This window comes from Delphinus delphis, chromosome 6 (assembly GCF_949987515.2).
Source record: "Delphinus delphis chromosome 6, mDelDel1.2, whole genome shotgun sequence".
Lineage (NCBI taxonomy): Eukaryota > Metazoa > Chordata > Mammalia > Artiodactyla > Delphinidae > Delphinus > Delphinus delphis.
In genome coordinates, this window is record NC_082688.1 from 7,686,955 (window position 1) to 7,705,956 (window position 19,002).

Genomic DNA, 19,002 nt, shown 5'->3' on the forward strand with positions numbered 1-19,002 from the left:
GCTTGTTTCTGATTATTTTCTTGGGCTAGATTCCTACAAGTGGGGACCAGGTCAAGGGTCAGAACACGTTCAAGAGTCTTGATAGAGAATTTTCAGATTGCTTTCCAGAAAGATGAATTAACACAGGAAGCCACCGCTGCCTTCCCTACCTTCACCAGCATGAGCATTATTATTATTTTTTTACTTTGGCAATTTGCTAAGCTCCCCAGTGCTAAACATTATGTAATATCATACACAGACACACACACACAGACACACACACAAAAAATCCCCGGCAGGGGGTACTCATTTTACAGACGAAGAAACAGGCTCAGAGAGGACTCCTGCAACAGCCAGGGTCGCCTAGCCAGAAGGCAGTGGAGCCCCAATTCAACACCGGACCTCTCCAAGGCTAGCACCCAGATCTATTGGTTGCAAGCCTAGGCGATCTTGACTCAACCCACCCCTCCTTCCCCATTGCCTCCGTCTTGGTTCTCACCAGAGCCGAGTGATCTAATCTGGGCGGATATGATGCTGTCACACTCTTCCCTAGCCACTCCCTGCCCCTCAGGGGTAAAGCCCAACTCTTCGGGCCCGCCTTCAAAGCCCGCATAGTCCGGGCTTCCCTTCCACCCAAAGGCGCAAAGTCCCCTGAGCCCGAGCCCGCCCCGCCCTCCGGCCACGCCAAGCCGCGTTCGCGCCTCCAAGTCCAGACAGAGTTAGGCACCTGTGCTGCCGCCCGGGGCTGTAGTAGAGCCGGTCCCTAGCTTTAGGGCAGCGCTAAAGTCACATGACTGCAGTCACATGACTGCAGTAACTGGTTGACACTCGGGTCTCCGCTGGGCCGACCTTAAGTCTGCGCGTCCCTAGCGCCACCGTGCGCCGTGTGGCACACAGTCGGCGCTTAATGCAAAGTGAGCGCATTGCCTGGGGCTGTTACAGCTCTGGTAGGCTCTGAGCAACAGAAAAAGCAAAGGGAATTGTTGTTACTAACTGCGGATTGTTCGCCTCAGTGCTTGTGTGGGGACCGAGGAGAGGCGCACCGGGACGCGGGACAGAGTCGAAATTAAAGGGTCCTTGCGGGCAGGACCGTTCAGGGGCAGGATGAGCGCCATTTTTACCATTAAACTCTGCCCTCCTCACCCGCTCCCCAGCCAAACCGGAGAAACAAACAAACAAAAAAACACTTTCAAACCGATCTCCCCACCCCTTCCAGGGCTAATTCTTCTGCCCCGTTGTGCCGGTCGTCCTCTCGCTGGGTCTCGGTCCCCGAATGTACAGCCGGCGGCTGCACGCCCCCTCCCACCCCAGCCCCGCGCGGGGTCTCCGGATCGCGGGACAGTGGCGGCCGCGGCAAGGTCCGCTGGGGATGGTCCCCCTCAAAGTCGCCCGCGATGTCCCTGCCAGACGAGAGACCCCTCTGGGCGACAGACGGACCTGGGGCTCAGAGCCGCCCCTTACCGATGCGGAGGACGCGGGGCAGAGGGTCTGCGCTGCCCAGGGTCCCCTAGCAGCTCGGAACCACTCCCAGCGCCGCCCAGCAGCTGGGCGAGCAGGTGCCGCCCCTGCAGCGCGAAGGGTGCACGGGGAGGGATCTCGCGGCGCGGCCGTGGGCACCCGGGCCTCCCGTCCTCCAGAGGGCGCTGCCCTGCCCTGGCCTGCAGACTGGCCTTCGCAGCGGACAGGCCGTGGCGGAGCAGCGGGGACCCCGGGAGCTGCGGGGACCGTTGGAGCCGCGATCCGGAGCTCGCGGCCCACCCCCCACGGTGGGGGCTGCGCGACTGAGGAGGGGGTTCGGGGAGGAGGCTGTGTGGTTCCCGAGGCCAAAGCCGCGCTGGGAGGCGAAGTGCGCGGGCCGAGCGCGGCTGGGGGGACGCCGGAAGCCTTAGGGGCCACTTGAATGGAGGCCGAGGGCTTCGTTGACAGGTGGGGACACCGGTTTTGACGTGTAGTGCTGGCTCTGTCTGTAGAGGAAGGGGTTCAGCGGAATGGGGGGGATTAGGGTGGAGGGAAGCCTTCCTCCTACTTTGTTCGTGGAAGAAAGGGAAAGGTGGGGGTGGGGCGGCGCTGATGTTATTGACAACATGTGCGCAAGGGACAGGGTGGGCGTATCAGAGGGGTGTGAGTGGACAGGGGCTGGCTTCGCTACGTGATTGGCGCAGAGAAAGGCTGAAGGGTGGGGTGGGAGGTGTATTTCTGTCGGACGCTCGTCCCGGAGCTGCGGAGCGGAGGGAGTCGGAGGGATGGAGGGTGCGGTTGGGCATTTGGAGGAGGGACTATTGGGAAGATATGGGGGAAATTGGCGGGAGGGTGGTTGAACTCTGCTGCTGGTGGAATTGGAGGTGTATGGAAAGGATGGGGCGCACGCGTGGCACGCTCTGGGCAGGACCGGGAGGGTAGCCGTGAAGCTCGGTCGGCAGCGTGTGAGGGCCGCGGGCTGGGGCTGGGCGACGGGGACCCGGCCTGACTCCTTCCCTTCGCGCAGCCGCCATGTTCAACCAGCAGCAGCAGCAGCAGCAGCTCCAGCAGCTCCAGCAGCAGCAGTTGCTGCAGCTCCAGCAGCTGCTCCAGCAGTCCCCACCGCAGGCCCCACTGCCCATGGCCGTCAGCAGGTAAGCTCCCCACTGGAGGGGTGGGCGGCTCTAGACCTGCCCCTCTGACCCATGCCTTGGAGACCTCCTCCCAGCCCTTTCTCTCAGGAACAGCCCTGTCTGAGTCCTGGAGGTCATCAATTCCCACCCTAAGGGGATGCTCTGTCTGCAGTAGAGGGGGGCAGAGAATGGAGGTGAGGGGTCTCAGGGAAGAGGGAGGGTTTGACTCTCCCCAGAGCCCTCTGACACTGCTCTCAACACACAGGGGGCTCCCCCAGCAGCAGCCACAGCAGCAGCTCCTGAATCTCCAGGGCACCAACTCAGCCTCCCTCCTCAACGGCTCTGTGCTGCAGAGAGCTTTGCTTCTGCAGCAGTTGCAAGGTATGACTGCGGGCCCTGTCTCGCTCCATCTTAGCGGGAGATCCCCAGCAGCCCCACGGCACTGAATCTCATCAAATCCACACAGTAACCCTGAGAGGGAGCTGTGTCAGCGTCCTGGTTTACAGATGAGGACACTGAGGCTCCAGGAGGTGGAAGTCCCTAAGTTGCTCAACTGAATGCAGGTCTATCTGATCACAGAGGTGTACCCTTGGCCATGGTGTTAGCTCTGTGGGTGCTACTCAGCACAGTTTGCTGACATTCAGATTAGATGATATGATGGATGGCAAGATCTATTCTGACCACCCTCCTTTCTTTGCATCCTATTTGACAGATGAGGATGCCGAGGATGTCAGAGAAGGGAAGTCATTTGCCCTGGGTCACATAGCATCAGCAGTGGCTGAGCTAGACAGAGGCCTGGGCCTCCTGACCCCCTGGGTCTCTGAGTGGGTGTCTCTAGCCCTCTGCGTTAAGCCTGTGTCCTTACCTGAGTTTCCGCATGTGGAGAGCAGTCTTTCATCTCTTCCTTACAAGAAGCTGCTCCCGATACCTTAGCCCCTGCAGGAGTAATCCAGGGGTCCAGAGACGTGGGGCCAGCTCATCCTCAGACCCAGCCTCTCCCGCACGGTAGCTGTGGCTTGCTGGCTGGTTCCTCAGGGCTGGGCACTGTGCTGAGGCCCTGACAAACCCAATTCCTTGACTCTGCTGACAACCCTAAGGGGAGATACACTCATGATCCCATTTTACAGATGAAGAAACTGAGACCCAGGTGTTGATTAGTGGTCTTACTACAGAGCTATGTTCTGAGACACCAGGCTATCCTGCCTCCCAGCAGGGTATGCAGTCAGGTCAGAAGATGTGATGGTCATCACTCTTCAGCCCTCCTGGGGCCACATGGGTGTGGATGGTCCTGAGAGCTGGCTTATAAATGATAGATGATGAGTAGAGAGATAAAACCACACACAGGGACCCACAATGTATATATATTTTTTCACTTTTTCTTACTCATTTTAAAAGTCATACTCTTCAGGCTTCCCTGGTGGCACAGTGGTTGAGAGTCTGCCTGCCGATGCAGGGGACGCGGGTTCGTGCTCCGGTCCGGGAAGATCCCACATGCCGCAGAGCGGCTGGGCCCGTGAGCCATGGCCACTGAGCCTGCGAGTCCGGAGCCTGTGCTCTGCAATGGGAGAGGCCACAACAGTGAGAGGCCCGTGTATCGCAAAAAGAAACAAACAAACAAAAAAACAGAAACAAAATAAAAAGTCATACTCCTCAAAGAAGAGTGAAAGAAATATTTTAAAAAGAGTATAAGAAAACCCAAATTGTCATATGCAGATTCACTCCTAAAGAAAAAACCACCCTTTAAAGTGTTGTTGTATTTCCTCCCCTTTTTTTCTAGGCACAAACCTGGGGACTTGTATATGATTGTGGTATTGATATAAGTGAAAGGCTGTATCTTGTTTCTTTTTCACTGAATATAGTGGCATGATCATTTACCAAATGATTTGAAAGTCTCTGTAAAGATTGTTTTTGAACAGCTGTTTAATATTCTGTTGGAGGTGTGTGCCCTTGTGTCCCTAAACTTTCTCAGCTGTTTTCTTCTACTTCTTTTCCTTTCTTTTCTTTTTTTTTTTGCTTTAAATAATGGAATGAATATCATGTTTCAGAATTTTCTCTTAGAATGGATTCCCAAAAGTAGAATGACTGGGTCGGGGGGATGGGTATTTTATGGCTCTTGATAAGTATTGCCAAATTGCTTTCCCAAAGGACTGGACCAGTTTGCAATGCCACCAGCCACATATGACAGTGCCGGTCTCACCATGCCCACGGCAACATTGGGTATTATACTCTTGATATATATATATATGTATATATACATCTAATCTACTAATTTGCTTGGCAAAAGCTATATCATTAATGTTTTAGTTTACATTTCTTGGAGTGCTAGTGCGGTTGAACATTTTATATTTGTCTGTTAAACATTTGTAATTCCTTTTGTGACTTGTCCATGTGCTTTGTCTATTTTTTAGAGTGTGCCACCTTTTATCTTACTGTTTTTAAGAGCTCGTTAGCATTCTCTCTGCACATATGTGTATATGTATTTGTTTTAAGTTAATGTTAATTAAACCCTTAGTAAATACCAGGCACACTTGTATATCTCATTGAATCCTCATAAAACATTGTGAGTCAAGCACTCTTACTATCCCCATTTTACAGATGAGGGAACTGAGGCTAAGAAGGGGAAACTGATTTGCTCAAGGTCACAGGTCTTGTACTGTGGAGTCTGCATTTGAACCAGTTCTCCCAGCACATCTGACCCATGCACGCCCTTAACCCCTGTGCCTCCCATCCCAGCACTGGGTCAGGGATTTAAACTGTCCTTTATTGGGTCACACAATTCCCAGTGCTGGATCTCTGAGTCAGATGAGGTGCCTGCCCTTAAGGAGTTCGCAGGGTGGTTAGGTGGTGGGCAATGGGAAGCAGACAAGGAAATTGTGCAGGTGGTCCTAGAACAGGGAAGCTGGGGCCTCTGGGGATACAGAGAGGGTCTGGGAAGGCCACCCAAAGGAGATCACCTAAAGAGAGGAATGAAGGATGATTGGGATGTAGAACAGTCCAGACAGAAGAAACAGCATTTGCAAAGGCCCAGAGGCAGGCAGAGACCAGGCTTGTTTGAGGGATGCATGGGAGCATGTAGCTGGAATAAAGTGGGCACGTGTGTGGGGAGAATTGCGAGAAAGGAGGTCAGGGAGGAGCGCAGGACTGGACCTTGCACGGTGAAGAATGGGCTTCGTTCCTGAGTATCAGGGAGCTATGGAAGGGTTTAGGCAGGGGGAGGGGCAAAGTCAGAATGTGGTTTTTGAAAGATCACTGTTTGCTGCTATCCAGTGCAAAAACTGTGGCTGAAATTCATACAGGGGATGAAGTGGCTTTGGAGGAAGGGGGGTGGTAGGAGTGGAGATTTGAAGAGGGGTTAGGCTAGACTGAGGAGAGGAGTAGGAGTCAGTGTTAATAGAATCCGGTGTTGGCTTGGATTGGGGAGGGTGAAGAGAGGGAGGAGTCAGGAAGATGCCCTGAATCCTCTCCGGTAGCCAGCTGTGGACAGCAGTGCCACTCCCAGAGACCTTGGACAAGCCACTCCTTCGCTTTGTGTCTCTATTTTGTCATCAGTAGAGAGGATAATGCTTACTCTGATGGTGGCTGGGTGGGGTGAGTGAAGCCATGCATAGAAAGTGCTTAGCAAGTGGCTGCTTCCCAGGAAACTTGATGAAGGGTAGCTTCTATTGGTAGGAGAGTGTCGTCTTATTCCAGGGACCAGTCATCTTGCTGGTTCTCCCTTTGGGTCCTGTGCTGAATCTTTCACATACCTTAAGGTGTACACTAAAGCAGGCCTGAGGGTGAGCGGAGTTGCTGGGGGTGCTTAAGCCACTGACCAGGGAGGCATTTGGGGTGGGAAAAGGCCCCCTTCTCTCCCCAGCTGGAGCAGAAAACGCTAGCCCTAAAACCCCCTCTCCACCAGTGGTCCAGGTGGGACTGCGTCTTCAGCTGTCATCTCTCCCCTCTGGCTGCCCTTGGGTGGGGAGGGTCCCCTTGGAAGTTAACTGTGATGATGCTTTGGGGAACTGACCCCTGACCCTAGCCTCTACCACCCAACCACAGTTGTAATCCCTTTTCTCCCCTCTTTTCACACACAGGTAACCTCCGTGGCTACAACCTGGCAACCCCAAACCTGACAGCTCCCAGCCTCACACCCCCGCAGCTGGCCACCCCAAATCTACAGCAGTTCTTTCCCCAGGCCACTCGGCAGTCCCTGCTGGGCCCTCCTCCTGTTGGGGTCCCCATAAACCCCTCGCAGCTCAACCTTTCAGGGCGGAACACCCAGAAACAGGCCCGGTTCTCCTCTACAACCCCCAGTCGCAAGGTGAGTGGTATCTGGACTGGAGCAGGCGAGGATGGGAATGGGAGAGGGTGTATCTGGGGATCAGCCCAGCTCTGCCCTCTCTGGCTCACATTGGCCTTTGGGCAGGTCATACCCCTCTTTGTACATCAGTTTCCTCATCTGTAAAATGGGGAAGGGGGCAGGAGTTAGACTCGCTTAGTGTTTCCCAAACTTTAAATATTCCTGAACCCCGATGTAATTTTTTGCTATATCCAAACACCACCAGTACTATTATTTATTCCCTTTTTAATTACTATTTACATTATTTACTAATATCTCTCTCTTTTTGAAAAAACTGATATGTAACTGACATATAACATTGTATTCATTTTAGGTGTATTCTACCAATTTTCTTTAAATCAACTCTGTCCAGTGGAAATAAAGTGTGAGCCATACATGTAATTTAAAAATTTCTAGTAATCACAGTAACAAAGTAAAAAGAAACAGGTGAAATTAATTTTACTAGCATATTTTATTCAACTTAATATATTTAAAAAATGATTTCAACCTGTAATCAATATAAAAAATGAACACGGCATTTTACATTCCGGTTTTTTTTGTTTTTTGTAGTAAGTCTTTAAATTCCGGTGTATATTTTATGCTTATGTCTCAATTCGGCTTCCAACATTTCCAGGGCTCAAAAGCCAGGTACATGTGACTAGTAGCTACGGTCTGGGATAGCACAGCTTTAAATGAAGTAGCTGCTTCTCTGCTACATTTAGTTAAAAAGGAAACATTATATCACTGTCTGAAATTAAAAAAAAAAAAAAAGCTAAATTAATTGCCATACATAGAAGTAAAAGAAAAGTGACTGGGGGTAAAGCAATGTTCTAAAATCCTCAACTCTACTCCGTTGCCAGCCGAAGGTTCTCAGCCTCTACAGGCCTTTCCCTGACAAAAGCAGGAAGCCTCAGAGAGTTTTCAAAGGGAATAATATCCTCCCTGAGCCTGTCCTGTCCCTGAACGTCCTGGCAGCTCCTCACACACACCACACTCCTGAGAGCACCTGGCGGTGGAGGGCTGGAACACCCTCCTCTTCTGGCTGCTCTGGCGCCAGCCCACATCGGGAGGGGAGGCATTTCCCCCCAGAGGGGGGTCCAGGCGGCCTCTGACTTTACGGGTCGGGCTTGTCCTAACACAGTCTGGCCTAGTGTTTACCTCCTTGCCCCCATTTTACATATGGGAAAACCGAGGCCGTGGGGTGGAGGTTGCCCTGGACTGCACAGCTGTCGCGACAGACCCAGAGTCCAGCCCTCCTGACTCACAGGCCAGTGCCCATGTCGTGCAGGGTGAGAGCTGGGGAGCTTCTGAAGGGTGTGGAGTCCTGATGTGGTGCATGTTTGCACTCAGCCCTGGTTCCTTGGGCTTAGTAGGAGGGAGGGAAGCTGCATGTGGATTCCTGAGGCTCCCTGGGGTGCCCTGGAACCACGTGGAGCTGTGTGTTCATTTCACAGATGTCTGTTAAGTCCTGTGGAGGACTCACTGGTGCAGAGAAGGCATCTGGAGATGCTCTCCTGGAGATCTTGGGCTGGGGAGGGGGTGGTGGTAGTGGTGAGACCTTAATGCAAATAATACTCCAGCCAATGAATTATGACTATGAAAAACGCCACAGAAAGGAAGCCTGGGGCCCCTGGGGGCCTGTACTGTGGGTTAGGAAGGCTTCCTGCAAGGAGTGCCTTTGAGGCTCTGGGAGAAGGCCTGGGGCTTTGCGGAAACAGAGAGAAGGCCAGTGTGGACATGGGGAGGGGGAGGGGGAGCATGGGGAGAGCTGAGGCTGCAGGGGTGGGCATGGGGTACAGGGCAGAGTGTGCAGGGGGGTGGGGCGGGTGGGTAGTTTCAGGCTTGGGGTAAGGAAGGAGTCATCCAGGGCTACGGGAAATCACGGGAGGGTTGCAGCCTGACAGAGATGAGAGACATGATCAGGTTTGAGAAGGGTCCCTCAGGAATTCCCTGGTGGTCCAGTGGTTAGGACTCTGCGCTTTCACTGCCGTGGCCTGGGTTCCATCCCTGGTCCGGGAGCTAAGATCCCGCAAGCCAAGCGGCATGACCAACAAAAAAAAAAGAGAGAGAGAGAAGGATCCTTCTGGCTGCTTTGTGGAGAATAGGGTGGGGAATCAGGAAGCAACACCGTGGACCACGTGAAGGCATTGCATCCCCCAAACCTGCATTTACTTAACCGGCAGGCAGCTAGATGGAACCCCCTGGACAGAATTCCTGGGGTGTTTAGGATCTTCTCTGGGGCCAGGCCCCGTCATCCTCTGGGGGACGTGTTGCAGCCGCTCTTGGGCAAGGGAGTATTTACTGGGGTGGGTGGCAGGTATCATAAACGGTTTCTGAAAGGAAGCAGGATTCTTCTTCTCAGACGATGCCTGTGGAGGACAAGTCGGACCCCCCAGAGGGGTCTGAGGAAGCCGCAGAGCCCCGAACAGACACACCTGAAGGTGAGGGAGGGAGGTTGCTGGCCCTTCAGAGGGGACGCGGGTTAGGGCAGTGGGGTGCAGGGGTGGTCATGGAGGCAGGGATCTTGCAGGGTGGGTGGGGGGGTGAGCCCAGGCCCCATCTCCTGGAGCTCGTACGTGCTATATCGAGCACGGCAGTCATTCACCTGCCCTCCATTCCAGACCAAGAATCTCCCCACTGCCCAGATTGCATCACTAAGGAGAAACGCACTGCAGCACCTGAGCCTGAGTCTTGTGTGGCGTCTGAGCCACCAGCTAAAAGGTCAAAGAGGTAACTGATGCTGAAAACCTGCCTGGGGCCCAGGTACCCTGTACCCTGATTCCTGCAAAGGCAGAGGGTAGGGGGTTGGTGGGGTGAGATCGTTCAAGGAAAGGGCCTTGGTTGCTGGCTTGGAGGAATGTCAAACCTAATTCTTCACCTTACCTGGGAAGGCCCTCAGCCAGACGGACTCTGGCATCTTCACTGTGACTGAATCACCTGGAGGCAGGTGAGGTGGCCAGCTTGGAGGGGTGAAGACGTGAGCCTGGAACCTCAGAGAGTGGGCAGAGGGTAGGCAGGCTTACAGGACCTCGGATACATATTAGCAAGCTGTGGGAGGTGGGAGCAAGTGATCCAATTTATTTAGGTGCAACTGGGACCCAGAGAGCCGAGGGGGCTCGTCCAAATCCCTAGCTTTGTATGTGGCATAGCTAGGACTGGAGCCTAGGTCATGGCCTTTCTTGGGACCCCCTGGGGCCAATTGAATTTGATCTTCTTTTGATCCTTCCTAGCTCAGAGGAGCCCACAGAGAAGGGGACCCCAGGGCAGCTGCAGGCAAAGGTCCAGCCACAGGCCCGGTTGATGGCACCAAAGCAGACACAGACAACCGAGCTGCTGCCTGAGCCACTGGAAGCTCGAGTGCTGCCACGATTTCAGCCACGAGTTCTGCAGATCCAAGCCCAGGTGCAGCCACAGACTCAGCCAGAGACTCAGCCACAGATGCTGCCATTGAAGGCCCAGGTGCAGCCAAAGCTGCAGAAGCAGGCACAGACACAGACCTCTCCAGAGCACTTAGTACCGCGACAGGAGCATCTGCAGCTGCAGAAGGAGGCAGAGCCACAGAAACAGGTGCAGCCACAGGCACATTCACAGTCCCCAAGGCAGGTGCAGCCACTGCTGCAGAAGCAGGCACAGACGCAGACGTATCCACAGGTCCAGACAGAAGCGCAGCCGAGGGTCCAGCCGCTGGAGCTGCCACTGGAGCAACGTCCAGTGCAGTTGCCAGTGCAGCCACTGGAGCCAAACCAGAGACAGCCTCAGACTCAGCCACAGGTGTCGGTGCCGGCACTGGAGAAAGCCCCAGTTCCGGTTCCCTCTGCAGTGCTGGAGACGCCGCCCGATACAGTGGAAGCTGGAGCAGGTAAGCGAGCAGTGGCTCCCAGCCGGCCTGGTGATGGGACAGCTCTGCCTGAACCCTTCAGTCCTGCCCTGGCACTGTCCAACCCTGACTGGGTGCTGCCTGGGACTGAGGGTTGGGCCTGGATCTAGGGTTCGGGGCCGTCTGCACTGGAGGCTTCAAGGTCCTGGATGTGGGCAGAGAAGGTGGCTCTTGGGCCTGGGTCCCTCAGGGCCCAGGTGGGAGATGGACCCTGGGGAAGCAGAGCACATCTGTCATTTCAGGCCTGGAGGAGGCCTCGCCAGAGCCAGTGGGCGCCCAGGTTGGCCTGGAGGAGAGCCAGGAAGAGTTGACCAGTGGCCTGGATGTGGGAGAATGTGAAGAAAGAGCAAGAGAGATGCTGGGGGTGGGTAGAGATGCTGATGAGGACCACATGGTGCACCCCTCAGCGCCCCCTCGGGTTTCCTGTCCTGTGAAATGTGACAGCAGCCCTCCACCTGGGTTCGTGGGCAGACCAGACTGGGTTTGACAGTGGTTCAGTGACAGTGGTTCAGCCTTCACATGCCTTTGCTCTGATGACCTGGAGGTACTTTTAGTGATAAGGGTCCCTTCCAGCCGGCCCACCCCGAAACTAGAGCCCCCAGAGCCCCCTACAGGTAACGTTGCTCCAGCGGAGGGAGCGCAGCTGGAAGCCTGTGCCTGGGGCTGGGGCCCAGCCCTGCCTCCTGGCCAAACCCCCTCCCTTCTTCATGCGTCTCCATCTGTCATGTGGGGGGTGGGGTGGGTAGACTTTTAGAGTGAGGCGGACCTGGGTTTGAATCCTAACTGTGGTGCTTCCTGGCTGAGCGAGCTTGGGCAATCACCTGACCACTCAGAGCCTCAGTTTCCCCACTTGTAAAGTGGGCTGTCAGGACGGCTCCTAGATGTTTAGCATGGGGCTGGCCCACTGTAAGCGCCCAGCTGGTGGTAGCTCTGCTCCTGCTTCCGGTGTAGGTGTGGGGTGCTGGGGGCTCCCTGAAGGTCACCATCCTGCAGAGCAGCGACAGCCGGGCCTTTAGCACCGTACCCCTCACACCTGGGCCCTGGTCCGGCGACTCTACCTCTGCCACCCCTGTGGCGGCCAGCGTGCCCTCTAAGCAGGCCCTTCAGTTCTTCTGCTACATCTGCAAGGCCGGCTGCAGCAGCCAGCAGGTACCGCCCCCAGCGGGTGGGTGGGGAGGTCACGTGGGCGGGCGGAGGGTTTGGGGTCTGTATGTGATGCCTAGCCTGCCCTTCCCACGGCTGCCTCTGTGGCCACATGGGCCCTCAAGCCCCACCCCCAGCAGCTGTACATTTGCTCACAAAACATTTCCTGACCAGCCAAGGGGGCAGGATTTTAGAGTTGGGTGGACCTGGTTCAAATCAGCCCTGACTGGCCATGTGGGTTTCGGAAGGTGAATTCCACCCTTTGTGCCTCAGTTTCCACATGTGTCAGAGGAGGAAACATTTAGAACCCGCCTCTAGAAAAAAAAATAGAACCCACCTCACTGGCAAGTTCTGGGGATTCAGCGACTTGACACTGAAGTCATAAGCCCCAGGCCCGGCCCAGAGCGAGTGCAGCGTTAATAACAGCATCATACTGGTATGATTATTACTATCGCTCTTGTTACCTTCGTCCCTCTGTGCCTCCCCTGAGCAGAGTCACGGGGACCTGGAATTTGATCAGACTGCTCCTCGCCTTGGAGGCGCTCAGTCTCCAGGGGGAGCAGAGGCTCTGGCTGGCGTGTACTCGCTCCGTGCCTCCGTTCACCATCCTTCTCTGGCCCACACAGGGTTGTAAGAGAAACGGCCTCCCAGCGGAGGTGGGGTGAGCATGAAGCCAAGGTTGGAGGCCTCTTCCCCGGGCCGCACTCTTGCCCACCGTTCTGGGGCTCACTCCTCATGCCCCTTCCTCCCTCTCGCCTGCCGCAGGAGTTCCAGGACCACATGTTGGGGGCCCAGCACCAGCAGCGGCTCGGAGAGATCCAGCACATGAGCCAAGCCTGCCTCCTGTCCCTGCTGCCTGTGCCCCGGGATGTCCTGGAGCGAGAGGACCAGTGAGTGGGGGATCTCAGAGCCGCTGTAGGGGGGGTAGGCGGCCTCGCAAGCCAGCCCCGGCAGAAAGGGACCCTGAATCCACCATCCACAAGGTCTGCTTCTGGGTTAAGCATTGCCCTCCCTGAGACACCTCGTCACACCACTAACTGTGTGGCCTTGGACCTCAGTTTTCCTTATCTGTAAAATGGCCTCACGAGGGGTGTAATGCAGGAACTCATGAGCTAGACAGTCTCTTAAGGTTACATCCAGGCAGGAACAGTGTGACCATGTATGTGGGAGGGAAGTGGGTTGTGGGACACCCTGCTCCCCTGGCATATATGCTGACCCCAACCACGGGGGCCTGAAGGTCAGGATCTGCTCATCTTGTGGCTTGAGGTTAGAGCTTCCCTGGGTCACCCCCTTTCTTTGTCGTGGGGACTTGGCCCATCAGAAATGTCAGCCCTCCCAGAGTCTGGGACTGGCTCTTGGGGTGCTCTGTGGGCAATCACTGAGGCCTGCAGGGGCTGGGAGGCATCATCAGTGAAAGAAACAGGATGGTGCTGGCTCGGGACGCCCTGCGGGATATGGGCTGTGTCTCACAGGACAGCTGCCACTCAGCTCCAGACCTCCTGGTTTTTCAGAGACATCTAGAAACCTAGATTTGTATGTGAATCTCCCAATTTCAAAATGTTAACAGCTAGTTCAGAATTAAAACAAGATGAAACAAGTCCTGTGGAGGCCAAATCAGACCCTTTCAGAAGCTAGATAGGCCTTGGGTCAATGGTCGGGGACTGTGCCATGAGCATTTATAGAAGGTCACAGCTTGAAGCTGCCTGCATGGGGTGAGGGGACAGGAAGGGCCCTCGAGTAGCTTCAGCTTGCATCTCCTGCGTGACGGGAAGCACTCTCTCCAAAGGCTTCTGTGTCTCTGTTAGGCAGTTCTCACTAAGAGAAGAGCTTCCCTGTGGCTTTGTAGGATGTTCTCCAGCCTTAAGGCTCCCTTTGCTTGCTGACCTAGGAGTTATACTTAGGCCAAATCATCATAAAGACAGGAGAAAGGTGACTCACAGAGTTGCTCCTTGCAGAGTTAATGCAATGGTGCAAAAATTTAGTTGGAGATGATCTTTTCAAAACTAGGGGATTAGTCAGATCAGTTTAAGTCTTATCCACTTGGTGGTAGAACTAATTCTAGGGAATTAGTTCTTGGTGGTAGAACTAATTCTAGGGAATTTCTGATAATGTGGAAACATATGTGTGATGCAGTGTCAAGTTAGAACAGGATCCAAAATAGCGTTTGCAGAATGAGTTTGATTATATTCAATATAAAAATAGATCTTGGGCTTCCCTGGTAGTGCAGTGGTTAAGAATCTGCCTGCCAATGCAAGGAACACAGGTTTGAGCCCTGTCCTGGGAAGATCCCACGTGCCGCAGAGCAACTAAGCCCGTGCGCCACAACTACTGAGCCCACGTGCCACAGCTACTGAAGCCTGCGTGCCTAGAGCCCATGCTTCGCAACGAGAGAAGCCACCGCAATGAGAAGCCGCGCACTGCAACGAAGAGCAGCCTCCGCTCGCCACAACTAGAGAAAGCCCACATGCAGCATCGAAGACCCAACACAGCCAAAAAAATTAAAGAAACAAACTAATTAATTAAAAAAAAAAAGATCTTGTGACGGAAGAAAACTGCAGGGCTGTAGCCCAAGCTATAAACAAGCTTCAGGTGGAGGGGATTCCGATTACACTGTCTTCTGATGACGTCTGCCCTTGAATCTGGACTTGGCCCTGTGCAGAATGTGGCAGTCCTTCCGATAGGCTGTGTGTCCTTCTGAAACTCTGGGCTGATCCCGTGCCAGGCCCCGGGGATGCTGGGGTGGTGTCCTGGCTTCCCAGAGCTTGCAGTCCAGTGAGGGCAGAGAAGGGAGCAGGTCGTCCCGATCCATCGTGGAAAATGCTGGAGCAGTGGCACTTTGGGGTCCCAGAGGGGGGCCTGGCTACCTGGGATTGGGACAGGTCCAGAAATGGGGGGAGGTGGAAGAACAGCTCTGGGAAAGGGAGGTTTTATCTAAACTGAAGGATAAGAAGAGATCTCCAGGGCAGATATCCTCAGTTCTGTCACCGTCCTGGTGGCCTCCTGGTATCCCAGATGCTTCTAAATCTCATTTCTCCCCCCAAGTTTTCTCTCTTATTCCTATTTAAGTATTCTTCCAGATGAGCCTCAGGACCATTTTGTTAAGTTTCCAAAAAAACGATTCTGTTGGAATTGCATTCCGTTTATGGAGCGTCTGGAAGAGCTGCTGTCTTTCCAGCAAGAATGCGGTGTCACACTGTACTTGTTTTGATTGTCATCATTTAGAGAGCCTCCACCCAGGCGCTGGTGCAACACCTGCCAGCTCTACTACATGGGGGACCTGATCCAGCACCGGAGGACGCAGGACCACAAGGTATGAGGGCCCATCTGCTGCGAAGGCGCCCAAGCCCAGGGCTGCGGAGGAGGGAGCCCAGGTTGGGAGCAGAAAGCAAACGTCAGCCTTTGTCACTGCGTGGCCGCAACTCATGACGAGTCAGTCACGTTTCCTCTTTGGGCTTCAGTTTCCCCATCTGTCCAGTGTGGGCAAGGCACCATCTCACCCTGCATTCAGCTTCGGGGCTCGTGGGGTCCTCAGGTGCCTGCCCTCTCTCCCTGTCTTCCGACGGTCCTGTCTCTGTCACCATCTGTCGTCCTTCTTTATAGCGCAGGGACGGGATGTGTTTGCCTCTGTTCTGTGCAGCACAGCCGGCTGATTACAGAAGTGGTGGGCCTGCGAGTGGGAGGCGAGGTCTCGCTGGGCCCTGCCTGGCTGCGCCTGGGGCTGCTGCCCACCGCCCACTTGGCCTGCCTTCCTGTCCCCAGATCGCCAAACAGTCCCTGCGGCCTTTCTGCACTGTTTGCAACCGCTACTTCAAGACCCCCCGCAAGTTTGTGGAACATGTGAAGTCCCAGGGGCATAAGGACAAAGCCAAGGAGGTAACCCCAGCTCCCTCAGAGGACATGGGCCCAGGGAAGTAGAGACTTGGCCAAGGCCACACAGCAAGTTGAGGTGTATTCCAGTCCAAATTCATAGCAGGTCCGGGGGGACTGGAGTTCTCTGGGGTGTGGGGAGGATGGGGTGTCGCACCCTGGCTGCCCAGAGCTGACTTGAGCCTTCACCCACTCCCTGGGAAGCTGAAGATGCTCGAGAAGGAGATTGCCAGCCAAGATGAGGACCACTTCATCACGGTGGACGCCGTGGGCTGCTTTGAGGGTGATGAAGAAGAGGAGGAGGATGACGATGATGAAGAAGAGATCGAGGTTGAGGAGGAATTCTGCAAGCAGGTGCCTGGGGGGAGGTGGTGTGGAACGGAGGCTGGAGGCTGGACTCCCAGCCCAGGAGAGACCTCACCCCACCTCCCAGGGGCCAGGAGGCACTGTGCTGGCATCTTTGGGCACTAAGGCCTGCCACGATTTAGTATCAATAGGAACTCTATTCAATATGACGATATGTAAATATACATCATGACACCTATAGGGTAGCAGGTGAAATACGCAAGGTCTTCAAAGCCTGGCTGCTGTTTTTACTTGTGGAAGAGAAAGGGCATCCTAGGGCAAGAGAACAGCACCATAAAGGCATGGAGAGGGCTTCCCTGGTGGCGCAGTGGTTGAGAGTCCGCCTGCCGATGCAGGGGACACGGGTTCGTGCCCCGGTCTGGGAGGATCCCACATGCCGCGGAGCGGCTGGGCCCGTGAGCCATGGCCACTGAGCCTGCGCGTCCGGAGCCTGTGCTCCGCAGTGGGAGAGGCCACAACAGTGAGAGGCCTGCGTACCGCAAAAAAAAAAAAAAAAGGCATGGAGAGGGGAGCTATGTGGTGCATACAGGAAAAGTCAGTGAAAGATGATGATGAGGATGATGGCGAGAGCAGTGAACATTTTTTGAGCACTTACTATATGCCACGAGTGTACCAAGCACTTTCCTGGCAGAATCTCACCCACTTGGATGCCAGGAGGCGAGACTACAGAGCCCGTGCTCAAAATACCCCAGCTCTGCTGCTTCCCATGAGCGAGGAGCTGGAGGAGCTTTGCAGTTTAACAAGTGTTTCCAGAGCATCTGTTCTGGGCCAGGCCCTGGTGCTGGATACCAGGGGTACTTGGGGTTGAAGTTCCGGCCCCTGTCCTCACAGAACTTGTCTGTTACAGTCCAGGGTGGTGAGGGGGCAGCGACAGGGGGCGGTGCATAATGGGGCTGTGGATGGAAGGTTGCGTGGGTGGCCTCCAGCCCTAAGCAGGTTGGGGGAGATGCCAGCTTTGCTACTCAGCGGTCAGCAGTGGCATGACCCTGGGCAAGCCCCTTGGCCTCTATAAGCCTGTTCCTCTGCTTAGAATAGTCCCAACTCAGACTGTAAGGAAGGGTCACAGCCCAGGGGGTGGTCGTTATTCTTAAAAGCCAGATTTGTTTGCAAGGCACTGCTAGGCGTGGCCTTGTCTGGAAGGGGCTCATGTCCAGCCAGTGAGACAAGGGATCCTTGATCACTTGAAACCTACCCCCTAAGATTGTGGTTGCTGCAGCATTAGGGAGCTGGCGGGGGGCTCATGGCAGAGTGTAACCGGGCTGGGGGCTCACCAGGGCTCACTACCCTGCACCTCCATAAACCCGCTGTATGACCCTGGGCAAGTGAGTTAATGCACCTGGGCCTCAGTTTCCTCTTATGTAAAATGGGCAAACCATAGAAAGTTGTTATGAGGATTCAGAGAAATGACATGTGTGATGTGTTGGGCATACCTGGCATGGATTATGGCCAGTGTGGGAGCAGGAGGGCTTCCTGGAGGAGGGGACTGATTGAGCTGAACCTGGAAAGTATAGATTGGGAAAGGCACTCGGGGGGCAGGATCAGCATGTGCAAAGGCTCAGAGCATGCCACCCACAACCTCCTGGAAATCAAGGCGGGGTTCCTTGATTGAAGAGCATGGGTGGGTTCCAGTCCCCGCCTGCGTTTAGGAGGAGGCTAGGGGAAGCCAGAACCAATGGAGGCCCACACCTGTGTGTGTTTCCAGGTGAGATCCAGAGATATATCCATAGAGGAATGGAAAGGCTCGGAGACCTACAGCCCCGACACGGCATATGGTAAGACCCCAGCCCTGACCCCACCTGCAGGAGCTGCGGCCCTCAGGTTGCCTCCAGGCAACCCCCCAGATCCCAGCCACAGCATCCTGGCCAGGCATCCTGTCCCCTCGTCCTCTTTTCTTTTCCCATCTGGAGGGTGGGGAGGGGTAGCAAATGGGCCCCTAGAGAAGGGGGGACACCTGGCTGGTGAGGCATGTGAGAGACAGACCCTGCTGTCCCACAGGTGTGGACTTCCTGGTGCCTGTGATGGGCTACATCTGCCGCATCTGCCACAAATTCTATCACAGCAACTCAGGGGCGCAGCTCTCCCACTGCAAGTCCCTGGCCCACTTTGAGAACCTGCAGGTGAGTCAGACCCCCTTCCCGGCTCTGCCCTACCCAGGGAGTCAAGACTGTGTCCTAGCTGATGGGGACAGCCAGTGGCCACCTCCCTCCTGTGTTTGGCCTCAGCCCCTGGGTACAGCGCCCAGTGAGAGGCTCTGCCCACAAAGGGAATCAGAGCCACGTTGGGGCCAACGTCTCTCTGCAGTTGTTCTGGTGGGTGCTGAGGGCTGGGCTGTTAGCTCTAGAGCTCTGGCCCAGAGAGGCTGAGCACATCACACAGGGTCACACAGCATGTCTGACGCTGTCTCAACTGGGCTGGGGAAACAGCCTCTGGCCAGGAGCACACCAGGTGGGGAGGAAGCCTGGCCTCACCTGCACTCTCTGTGTCCAGAAATATAAGAAGGCCAAGAACCCCAGCCCCACCACCAGGCCCGTGAGCCGCCGGTGTGCAATCAACGCCCGGAACGCCCTGACTGCTCTGTTCACCTCCGGCGGCCGCACACCCACGCAGCCCAGCACCCAGGACACAGCCAAAACGCCCAGCAAGGTGACAGCCCAACCCGCTCAGCACCCTCTACCCCGGCGCTCAAGCCGCCTCAAAACCTGATGGAGGGAGCGGCCCACAGCTGCCCCGTCTGGGTCTAGATCTGCTACGCTTTTTAGGAGTCTGTGTGGAGACTGTGACATGGTTGGTGTTTTTACTCAAAATCCAATAAAAGAAGGTAGTTTGGCTGTATAGTCCCCACCAGCACTTCCGTCTGGGTG

General features: G+C 55.1%; 1 protein-coding gene across 8 annotated transcripts; it reads left to right on the forward strand.

The window, feature by feature from the left end:
• Window positions 1-1,652: 1,652 nt before the first annotated feature.
• Window positions 1,653-18,973, forward strand: CIZ1 (CDKN1A interacting zinc finger protein 1). 8 transcript variants are annotated; one of them, XM_060014078.1, is made up of 18 exons: window positions 1,755-1,905; window positions 2,465-2,591; window positions 2,836-2,951; window positions 4,716-4,787; window positions 6,644-6,870; window positions 9,236-9,329; window positions 9,510-9,618; window positions 10,119-10,455; window positions 10,540-10,747; window positions 11,008-11,129; window positions 11,717-11,914; window positions 12,674-12,798; window positions 15,131-15,218; window positions 15,668-15,781; window positions 15,980-16,129; window positions 17,844-17,913; window positions 18,137-18,258; window positions 18,629-18,973. In XM_060014078.1, the coding sequence occupies exons 2-18, from the start codon at window positions 2,470-2,472 to the stop codon at window positions 18,842-18,844; spliced, it is 2,490 nt and encodes an 829-aa protein (XP_059870061.1). In that variant the 5' UTR covers window positions 1,755-1,905; window positions 2,465-2,469; the 3' UTR covers window positions 18,845-18,973. The 8 variants fall into 8 exon arrangements, with proteins under 8 accessions (XP_059870057.1, XP_059870061.1, XP_059870056.1 ...); XM_060014074.1 differs by lacking the exon at window positions 1,755-1,905 and adding an exon at window positions 1,653-1,745 and having other exon boundaries at window positions 10,119-10,747; XM_060014073.1 differs by having other exon boundaries at window positions 10,119-10,747.
• Window positions 18,974-19,002: the final 29 nt, after the last annotated feature.